Here is an 11,762-nt window from a genome sequence, read left to right on the forward strand (position 1 = left end):
TTTGTAGTGTATAGAGTTTGATAAAAAAAAAAAAGGTCTTGGTCCATTGGAACGTATTCGTTCCTATCAGCTAGACGAATTGGAAACCAAAGTGCAGTAGTGTACATCTTCACTCAATAAAACTTTATAAAAAGCATGAAGAGAATCAACATTGACCTTTACACTTCACACTTTTGTCTTCCAGTGATAACTCTCAATAGAACAAAGTATTTCTGCTGTAACATAATTTTAATACAATGATCATTGAACATGGTGAAACATAAGAAATCAAAATGTATGTAATAGCAAAACTTCAGAAATGATGAATCTCATTGGAACGTAACAATAGATTCATAAAACTAAGAATATAATGTTAAATTAATAAAAATAAGGACGGAACGATTAATTAATAAAACTAGGAACATAACAATTACAGATTAATAAAACTTGATGACCTGCATGACGGTACATGTACTACATGCATATAAACCTATCTAATGAAAATTATGGCAAATTGAAATAGAACGAGAAAAAAAGAGTCAGGGTTGCTATTAAAGTTTTCATTTCAGGGATTGATAAATCTAAGTGGACATCGGAAATAAACGTTCAAGTAATGATAACATATCAGAAATAACAATAGAATAGAGAACGTGTCTAAAAGAACGTAACGACAGATTTATAACAAGTTTGAAGCTTTGTGTGTTGAATGATGAAAAAAAAAACATTAGTTGTAAATTGAAGACAGTATTAATCTTAAGATATCTACTGCATATTTAAACAAATTGTCGTCTGTGTGAAAACAAACACTAGTAAAATTAACACAGTCTATTACAAAATAAAATATAAAAAAAACAAAAAAAAAAAAATCAAGTGTTTGCTTATTTGAAAACAAACAATTTTTTTTTAAATAGAAATAAACTAGAGTAACAGGTACCAATATTGTTAATTTTCCGTTTACATCTGAACCAGTTGCTCAGCTTCCTCTGCAGCCTAGCTTAGGCTGCTTAGTTAGAATTTTTAATCTTCTAAAGGATAAACGGCATCCACTTGATCTGCCCAGCTTAATTTTTCATCTCCATTATCACCCTGACCATTGAAGTTGTTATATTTGGACTCCTCGTTAGCCAAATTTAACTCAATTGCCTCTGCTATGTCAACTTTATCAGCAAAGTTCATTCTTGAATTGTGTGTGAATTTCTCATTTTTCTCTGTCGCCTCGTTTTCATCGGCCCATGTCAAGCGTATGCTAAAGTCGAGTTCCTCTGTAGTGGCTGCTTCTACTCTTTCAGCCCAGCTCAACATTTCAGTGGAGCCAGCAGATGTCAAGCCTGAGCTGAGCTCATTTGATTTGGCGACTGCGACGACTATTTCACCCTGACCATTGAAGTTATTATATTTGTACTCTTCGTTAGCCAAATTCAACTCAATTGTCTCTGCTGTGTCAACTTTATCAGCAAAGCTTATTTGTGAATTGTTTGTGAATTTCTCATTTTTCTCTGTCGCCTCGTTTTCATCGGCCCATGTCAAGCGTATGCTAAAGTCGAGTTCCTCTGTGGTGGCTGCTTCTACTCTTTCACCCCAGCTCAACATTTCAGTGGAGCCAGCAGATGTCAAGCCTGAGCTGAGCTCATTTGATTTGGCGGCTTCGACTATTTCACCCTGACCATTGAAGTTATTATATTTGGCCTCTTCGTTAGCCAAATTCAACTCAATTGTCTCTGCTGTGTCAACTTTATCAGCAAAGCTCCTTTGTGAATTGTTTGTGAATTTCTCATTTTTCTCTGTCGCCTCGTTTTCATCGGCCCATGTCAAACGTATGCTAAAGTCGAGTTCCTCTGTAGTGGCTGCTTCTACTCTGTCAGCCCAGCTCAACATTTCAGTGGAACCAGCAGTTGTCAAGCCTGAGCTGAGCTCATTTGATTTGTCGGCTTCGATTCTTTCAGTCCAGCTCAACCCTTTAGTGGAGTCATCAGATGTCAAGCCCGAGCGGATTTCGTTTGCCTCGGCGGCTTCTACTCTTTCAGCCCAGCTCGACACTTCAGCAGGATCGGCCGATGTCGACTCCAAATTGAGTTCACCTTCTTTGGATTCAAATTCTAGAGTACAGTTAAAGCTTCCAGCTGCAGTAAAAAATTCTATTGGTGAGCCATCAGGATTGCAGAACGCGAGTTCGTCAAAGCACAGATTGGGATTGTTTTTCATCTCTATAATGCTTTCTTTGAGAGTTTCAAGTTGACTTTTAACTCTTGCTACCTCAATATCTGAAAATATAACAGATTTATTGGCACCTACATTGTTTGAAGAAGAATCAGTCGTTCACAAGGAATTCTTCGCTGCGATGTCGATGTAAAAATACTCAAAATATGAAAGTGTCATGAAGGTTTGGAAATCATTTTTTTATGTCACATTAGTGAAAGTAACTTTTATCTAATGTGTAGGAGCATAATACAAAGGGCCCACAAGTGAATAATGTTATTAGCCCTTATTATCATCTAGGGTGAGAAATATGCATGTTGCATAAACCCGAACCGATTTGTTTCTCTCTTTGAAATCACAGTCCATAGCTAAACTGTTTTAAGATCAAGTGGATATCTCATGTTGTCTATATGGAGTATGTTGAGGTATGTCATGGAGAGAATAGAATGCATTACTGAATGAATTTTATGGTGTGTTTGTTTATTGGTTCGGTTCATTTTTTACCTTACATTAAATGATGGGTGCTTAAGGCCTTATAAAACATAAAACTCCAATGCAGATTTCGTGCTCCTGTCTACAGTTCATTTTTTCTGATAACCATGAAAATGTAATATAAAATGCCCAAACTACAAACATTATTTCTGAAATTAGGAATTAATCACTCAAAATCAATGACGGAAAATACATACCAACATGTCGACCAAGGTCTCGGATCTCATTGACCCTATCGACCCCTGTCCCATCTCGCCAAATTTTATTGTACAGGTCTAGTTTTTTAACCTCGGCCATGATCAGTGGGGTCCAGAACTCACTGTCTGTATCCAGGCGATGTTGAATTTGGTATTTTGTGTCTAACATATTATATAAATATTCCATTCTGGATAGGGTTGATGGAATTCTTGATTCACTATTTTTTGAAAGTCTTCTAGTGATTTCTGCAAAATAATGTGTATACTTTATTAAGAAATGTTCTCTGCAAAGCTTAGTACTAAATTATTATCAACACTTCATTGCACTCAAACACAGTTTTGCTTCCAAGTATACCGTAATTTAAATATTTTACCCCCTCCCCTCTAAAAAAGCTACATGTATATGCATGAACCTTTCAGTGTTCATTTCAAAGTTTTTTTTATTAATATTATTTCATTAATATGTACGTTCATTTGCTTTATTAATCTAGTTCTGAAAACAAATGTTCACCTTCCATATCTGACCTAGCCATGTCACACTGCCACTTAACATGTTTCATGATTGATTTGTACGTCTTCAGCTCTGAAAAGAAAGCGTATACATATATACAGAGTGGGTTACATCTGTTTGTTAACCACATGAATTTATGTTCAGTTTTGATCTGGATGGTTCATTTGGCCGTTTGAAGAAGAAAAGAGTAACGTGTAATCTGTAGAATACACCAATGTGAACGAACCAAATTCAGAAATTTAACTACGTTGCATCGCCGCAGCGTACTCCTGAAATACGTCTTGACCAATAAGAGACGTCATCAACAATAGCAATCCCAGAATTCCATACAGTTTCTGAATCGGTTATAAGTTCACACTTTGTTTTTTTTTTTCGATTTGATAATCCGTTCCAAATCAAATAGGTATATGAAAAAATTTAATTTTGTACCTTTCTTAATCTTCCTGGTGGTTCTAATGGATTTGTTTAGACCGAAGAGCAGACAACCTAGCACCATAATACACACCATCTGAATTTTACTGAAGTCGGCAAGAAACTGTTACAGAAACAGAGGAAGGAAAGAGAGTGAATTGATAGTAAACAGAATAATAGTGATGAAATTAGCGAAAGACAGAAGTAAAGAGAAAGAAAAAACAAGGCAACTGAAATAGACAAACAAAAATGTTATAAAAAAGAATGAAGAAGTATGAAACATCAGCAAAACGTAAACAAATAGATGAAAAAGTCATTGAAAGAATAAAAAATAGTAAACAAGAGTTTTCCGAACTAAACACAGAATGGTCGTGGTGACCATGACCAGAAAACAAAGAAGAGACTAAATATTAGGCGATATGGAAGAAATGATAGTAATTCCAATTTATATGATAATCTTACATCTGTTGAAGATGAAATAAGCTGAAAAAGGGTATCCGAGGTAAATGTCACTATTGGAAGAATGGCTTGGTTGTAAATACGTGATGTCATATCTGCCATCAGAGAAGCCGACTCCTTTACGATACCATATACGTAACTGCCCACGTATTCTACAAAATTCTCATCTAAATAAACTCTCTTCTCCACTTTTGTGCGGAACAAGTATTCTGTATACTCGATGATAAGTTGTTCTGGAGACCGAAAAGGAAACATTCTACAAAACACACACTGGAAAATAAATAAAGCTATAGTATACACGTTTATTAATTCTCTAAAAAATTATTTTGTATTAAAATAGGCATATACATCAGATTAATGCTAATTGTTTAAGACTTTCAAAAAGTTTTTGGATATAAAATTAATGGACCACCCACCAAAAAATACAATTAACAAACCATGAAAAAAACAAAACATTTCATTTGAAAAAATATATATAAGAAAATTGTCATCTGAAATACAAACAAGATTAAACTTACTTGTTTGACAATACTACACGATACGTCCGCAAATTCTTTGTTTTTTCTATGATCAAACTTTATCCAGACTGTTGTGAGGTAAGTTGTTCTTGAAACTGGCGACGTCGCTAATGGAGTCTGGCGACGTCAAAATAAGTAGACGTAAATGTGACGTTGTTAGTGCATGATCATGGCCTGTCGTGAGTAATCGGAAAACGATTCGGCATTATTCGCCAGAAACAGCTTGAGAAACTTTCTTGTTATTCACTTATACATTCATGATTTTTATTATAGATAGGCAATCAGAAACTGATATTGATGTATGATGCGTAACCTGTTGAGATAGTAAAAAATAAGAAATATTTTAGTGTTTTTTCTATAGATCTACCAGTATACGGAAGCCCAGTGCGGACATACATAAAATATGTTGAATATTATCTCGATATATAGTATCTTGATATAATTATATGACCTTAAATCGTTATCTCTATTTAATGTATATTGATACGTGTATTATATCATTATCTCGATTTAATTACAGCATTAAATCGATATCAATGCTCCCAATTTTAGTTGAGTTCGGTTGCTCGTTTACTTTTGTTTCTGTGTACTTGTTTTTTGATTACTTCATGTTTTTTCTTGAGTTTGTATGTTTTTTTCCTGTCTACTCCATATCCTTGGAATGTGTTCTTTTGATTTCTGTTTGAAATGTTCCCTGGATAATTCTCTAATCCATTTATATATTACATTTCCTAATACATGAGATTAAGAATGTAATTTTATATAGTCATAAATAGATTAGCATAAATAAGAAGAAAAATTGGTGAAAAAGGGGTGTATATAAACGAACATGATAAAGGAGTTGTATATATAATCAAAGCGCCGATGGCGTTGAACATAAAAAGTCATGAGATATATCAATAGGTATTTCAAAAAAACTTCTATTTAATCCGCTGATGGTAATTTGTTCTATCTGTATTAATGATTAATTTTACAACAGGATCAGCGCTTTCACTACTACTCGAACTACACATCCACACAATACTGATGATACAAAATTTCAATTTAAATTTCGTTTCTTTTTTTTCTTTTTTTGTTTCGTTTCATTTCGTATTTATTTTATTTCTCAATGTAATCTTGACAACCTATTTTTAGTTTTAAACGTAGCCAATCACGTGGAATCCACATATGGATATCAAAGGCGATAATAAAATACGGTTCAAACTTATTTTTGTCGTTCCCTCCGCGGGACTCGAACTCGTACCGCTGTGACATCTATGGCAACACCGCCTGCACAAAGTCCAGCGCCCTAGACCACTCGGCCATATAAAAAATACAGCTTTCGCTGACCGGGTCATTCCTATATACAAACGGGTCTGAAAAATTCCCAACGATGTTAGAACTGTCAAATTTGCGATGTAAATTTTTGGTCGTTCCCTCCGCGGGACTCGAACTCGTACCGTTGTGACATCAACGGCAACACCGCCTGCACTAAGTCCAGCGCCCCAGACCACTCGGCCAGCTAGGCTACATTAGATGTCACATGGATTACATAGATGTCACTGCGGTACGAGTTCGAGCCCCGCGGAGGGAACGACCAAAAATTTGCATCGCAAATTTGACAGTTTTAACATCGTTGGGAATTTTTCAGACCCTTATATATATATATATGAATGTTTCCTTGACAGTCAATTATGTAAAATATAATTTCTTATACTTACCGGATTCCGATTGGTGGTTTCTACGGTCTTGACTATCCCTACGGATCTCGAACGACCGCCCATTACGTGGATTGTGTTAGTAGATGTCTGTTAGTACATGTAGTTGGAGGTAGCAAAGCCCAGCTTTCGGGATACCTGAACGAAGAACTCAGTCAGAGTATGTCCTACTAGCGGCTGTGCTGCTCTGTTGGCGTTCTGGCCTACTCTCAGACCCCACGTTAGTCCGAGAGCGTTTCCCCACTCTAACTGTTTGGAATTGCGTCAACGTAAAGAGTCCTTAGACTGTAAAAACGGGCAATGCATTTATATGAAATAACCAATTTGAAACATTGTAATATTCACCCGCCAGATCTCTTTCGCGGTGGAAGTACGTTTAAGGCGGTTATCAACCGGAAGTGCTTTTGATTGACATCAGATGGGTTTAAGACTCAGAAGTCGCATGACGTTAAATTTTCTATATACATGAGTTTATAAAACACAGAAAAGAAACAACTGAATGCGCATCGCATATTTCAATTTAATTGTCTGTTGTGTTCTGCTGAACATTGTGTTAATATAATAACATGATGATTTAATATATTAATTCGTTATATCGATATGATTATATCGTCATTTCGATATATTCAAATTGTTTATGCCCCGTGCAGGTCCGGGTGTTAAAAGAATAGGCCTGCAGCAGCGCTAAGCTGGTCGTAAAAGGCGACTAAATAGTGCTCAGAAACCACAGAGCAGCTGAGTTGTGTGCCCCAGGTAGTGGAATGGGGTAACTCTGGCGTATTACATGCTGGGTTGTCAGGCTATAATACGGAAAACCTGACCGCAAACATAGTGGTGCATCGTGTTGGGAAAGATGCCACGTTACTCGCACGTTAAAGAACCCTGCTGTGGTATTCGATAGGAGAAGGAAACTGCGCTCCGCCACAGGAGGCTAACTTGCCCGATACTACCCATCCCTCCCTTTTATCTTGTGGCAATCAAAATTTGTCGACCTTATTATCCTTGTGTCCCACCCCATTTTTCATTTCATCATTATTTCATGTTCATTTTATCATATATTCCATGTTCATCGTCTGAATATAGCTGAAATATTGCTGCTCGGACGTTAAACCCCAACAATCAATCAATCAATCAATCAAATTGTTTATAATTTGATTAGGGTATCAGTTAACTGAGAAACGGAACGAAATATGTAAATTTAATTAGCGCTGCAAAGTTTTCTTTCGGGACTATTTTTCGGCAACGTGCTGCATGACGTCACGTATGTTGTGCAGCTGTGATATACGTCATTTGAAAAAAAAAATCGGTTAACTATATCGGTCGCGTTTAAAATTTGTGAAGTAATTTTGGTATTTATTCATTCTAATGGGATAACTTACTGTATTTAATCATTTTCCATTGTGGACTAGACAATATTACCACAAATTAGGCATTATTTCATACACAGTAAACAAACAGACGGTTATTTGGGTCGTCAAATATTCCTACGCTGTTGCTTGTATGTCACGCGAGGACATAGAAACTAGCGGTTATTGACTGGTGTGAGATAGGAAATTATCGTATAGCAAGATCAAAGGGATAGCAAAATAGCGATAAATATGTTTCTTGAAAAATAAAAGATAAGTTTAGAAAACGTCGTATTTTTTGTAGCTAGTTTTGTGTATATTTAGTGTTGTGAAACGAAAGAGATAGACTGGAAAAAAATACATCCTCAATTACGGGGCGCCGAATAGGACTCAGGGTTCGACATTAACGGTTGCCCGATTGCCCGGGGCAAGTAAATCGCCGGTCTGGGCAAGTAAAAACGACATCAAAGTTGCCCGACTGGGCAAGTGAAAAAAATATGTGCCTAAATTACATTATTTCTGATCATCGCAGCTCTAAAACATCGAAAATTACTTCTGTATAGTTCGCCGTTCTTCCCGACCTTGCTGACCTAGATTATCATTGGATAGTTTTCTGATTTTCCCTTAGCCAAAAATAGATCGTATGATATTAATGTCGACCAATCGGATGCGTCCAATTGTACATCTATTTTCGTTATCCAATTAAACATCGCGATTTATTTATGGAATTTCTTACTTTGGAAAACTGTAAGAAATCTGTATCGAAAACTTCGAAAATATGAGAGAAAAAGAGAAATAAAATTCGATTGAAGATAGTTATTGTTGTCCATTTGTTAAACTAAAGATGTGAAATAAAAACTCCTCACATGAATACTTGTAATTTCTTTGCTTCTTGTTTTACCCCTTATTCCCGCAAAAAATATGACGGCTTTTCGATTTATTTGGCTTGCAATTAATCAGTTCTCCCCAAGTGTCGAGGGAGTAAGCATGGCCAAGCAGGGGACACTTGACTGTTTTGGGGTAACTGGGGTCCCCAAAATTCCACAGAAAAATACAAAAGCTGACTATGAATTAAAACGAAAACGTGGGTTTAATGATGGATGGCTGAAAGACTTTGATGGCATTGTTGATTCTGAAAATGGCATGATCTGCACTGTCATCTGCATTATAGTTGAACAGTTTCTTGCCATCCACGTCTTATTAAACAAGGGTTTCTGGTTTAAACACTATTTAGTGACACAAAGTTCCGGGCAAGTATTTCAATATTTCGGGCAAGTGAATCACATATGTCACTTGCCCGACTGGACAAGTGAATATAAAAGTTAACGTCGAACCCTGGGACTTGATCTTTTTTGTAATCAAAATCAATTTTGTGTACACGAAATTGAATTCTGTCATAACAAGATCATTTCTGTCGTAGAAAACTATGTTATACAGACTTGTTTTATGATAACTTCAATTTTGTAAGAGTAATCAAGGGAACCAATGTTATAGCGGTAATCAAAAGAATGTAATCCAGGGACAAAGACCAGACACGGAAAACAGATATACACAACAAAGAACATAAAGTAACTAAAATCATACGTACAAAGTAACATAAGTAAATGAGCAACTCGGACTCCACTAAAAACTGGGAGCATGAACCAGGTGCACCGGTAGGGTAAGCGTCCTCTGCTTTTCTAGAAACACCCGCCGATTTGCTCATTAAAAGTCAAGTCCGGGGTAGACAAACGAGGGAAGGAAAACTATGACCAGTTGAATAAATCAGTTTTCATGGTGCTGATGGATACACCATAACGATCCACGAGTTCATGATAACGACCATAAAACTTCTGTAGTGATGACTTCAATCTTGTAGCAACATAACCCTGTTCCAGAAGCCTATTTGTTAGAGTTCTAGCGCGATACAAAAAGTCTGCGTAGTTTCGGTAATTCTTCTTCAAAGTCATGACAAAATTTAATGTTGTCAAATATGTATGCAAATATTAACTAATTTGCCTTGGAAAATTGACTTGTGTTACCAGTTATGGAAATTAAATAACAAAAGTCAATTTTGTGAGACAAAATTGAAATTTTATGCAAAATGTTGATTTAATAAGTTAGCATCCTGTATGTTCTTTGTTATTCGTTTTTTTTCCTTTTTTTTTTGATAAATTCTGACTACAAAAATCGCCAAAATTCATCAAAAGAACTCCAGAAGTATTAATTGGGTTAATGCTACACAGAAAATACCAAATAAGCTAACTTTTACTGAAGCATAAATACTCTAGCGGTTTTGACATTGACAAATATGTCAATTTGAGCGATTTTTTTGGCGGGATAGGGGTATATTTTTTCATTTTACCCCAAAACCCCAAGTGTTACTGCAAATGTTTTGGTACCATTATAAAAGTTGAGACATTGGGCTACATGATGATATCTGTATTTGTTTAGTTTGTTCACATATGCTGTCCAAGGAAGACTTAGACGCTCAAACAATCGAGTAACAAAAATCTTGGCTTTTTGACCCAGTAGGTTACAAATATAGGCTTATACTGATAAAGAATCAGAGAATATTCTTTGGCGACAAATTAATTCGGTAATGGGAGGTATAAAGGTACCTAAAATCGCCATGAAGTTGATGAGGAATGCACTGTGGACCCTCCCAGCCCATAGACTACTACACATTACCCCAGTAAAGTCATTTATTTACATGCATTTAGTATTGCCATTGGAGAATATTAGGGTGTTATATAAAACTTGCGGAGTATTCAAACATGCAAACTTTCTAATTAATGAAACTCTGACGAGCGTAGCAAACCAAATTTTCTTTGAAAGGTTTTGAGGAGGTCAGAATATATATTTTCAATTTACTAGCCAAGATCCGAATATTTATTTTCAGTTCACTAGCCAATGTCAAAATATTTATTTTCTAGCAATTTGCAAAGTCAGGCTATTTATTTTCTTGTATGATGAGACCAGATTATTTATTTCCTAAATAATCAGGGACAGATTATTTATTTTCAAAATCTGCTGGGCCCCCTAAGAATCTAATGGTTGTCCCCTAAGTGTAAATTAGATTTGACTGTACCGTGTATAACTAGTTTAAGAGAAAATGTCAAATATTACAGAAACTTAGATCTATAGTAATGGTAAAAAAATGATTTGTGTAAAACTGAGAAATTCCACTGTGTTATTTTCCCTTCGCGAGACTTGAATGAATGCGTACTATTCATATATTTAAACTAGGTTTACCAATGAATTAATTATGAAATAATCATAAATTATTTAAGTTATTTTCTTTACAATGTACCCCTGTCACACCATAGTCAAGTGATGATGGTGAGGTTAATGTATTAATCCTGACTATTTAATTATCAGTCTCTGTGAGAATCAGGCAGTGGATGAAACATGTATAAAAAAAACACCATTTTGAAAGTTTAATTTGACTATTTGCGCCATCAGAATCATGGATAAAGGACAAGATGTTTCATATTACTTTGGTAAATTGAGTTATTAATTCATTGAAATGCACCAGGGAGTGTATTTAAGTCCCTGAATGCATCGAAGATGAACATTACAAGGGCAGATAACTCTGTCAAAAAATCTTTTTCCTAACATTCTATTGAAAAAAAATCTACAAAATCCAGTGGTGCAGAGATCAAATAATGGCCTTTTAAAATTATGCAACCTTGAGTGAAATTACATTGTCAGATCGGTGGGGTTTTGACATGCATGTTTCTGATTTTTTTATTTTGCCTGATTCATACAAAAACTGACGCTTAAATCAAATTTTAAAAAAAAATCAAAACGTACATCATACATGTTTTGTTTAAACTGGTCATACTTACCATCTAACAAAAATATAAAATTCTAAAATTCTGACAGGCAAGTGCCTAAACCGGGGAGTGATATGAAGACCGTTACAAGTCATGACAATTTGGTTTCTGACGTTGGTATGTAGCGTTAGCGTTGGA

At 35.5% G+C, this 11,762-nt stretch overlaps 1 protein-coding gene across 1 annotated transcript; it reads right to left on the reverse strand.

Annotated features, from left to right (window-relative positions):
* Positions 1–225: 225 nt before the first annotated feature.
* Positions 226–4,857, reverse strand: LOC148611396 (uncharacterized). The gene is made up of 6 exons (XM_088591905.1): positions 4,764–4,857; positions 4,249–4,515; positions 3,805–3,910; positions 3,376–3,447; positions 2,865–3,110; positions 226–2,240 (listed from the first exon to the last, which is right to left on the reverse strand). Exons 2-6 carry the CDS (start codon positions 4,498–4,500, stop codon positions 997–999), a joined length of 1,920 nt encoding a protein of 639 aa, XP_088448031.1. The 5' UTR covers positions 4,501–4,515; positions 4,764–4,857; the 3' UTR covers positions 226–996.
* Positions 4,858–11,762: the final 6,905 nt, after the last annotated feature.

The sequence above is a fragment of the Perna viridis genome, chromosome 7 (genome assembly GCF_037379345.1).
Source record: "Perna viridis isolate PV_CMFRI_1.1 ecotype Kerala chromosome 7, ASM3737934v1, whole genome shotgun sequence".
Classification (NCBI taxonomy): domain Eukaryota; kingdom Metazoa; phylum Mollusca; class Bivalvia; order Mytilida; family Mytilidae; genus Perna; species Perna viridis.

Bases quoted from the DNA above. Each gene is read 5' to 3' on its own strand.
- LOC148611396 (XM_088591905.1), bottom strand. From the start codon at position 4,500: ATGTTTCCTTTTCGGTCTCCAGAACAACTTATCATCGAGTATACAGAA. The intron at 3,911-4,248 runs GTAAGATTATCA...TTTCTGTAACAG, and splicing joins TTATTTCATCTTCAACAGAT to TTTCTTGCCGACTTCAGTAA. The intron at 3,111-3,375 runs GTGAACATTTGT...ATTATTTTGCAG, and splicing joins GGCTAGGTCAGATATGGAAG to AAATCACTAGAAGACTTTCA.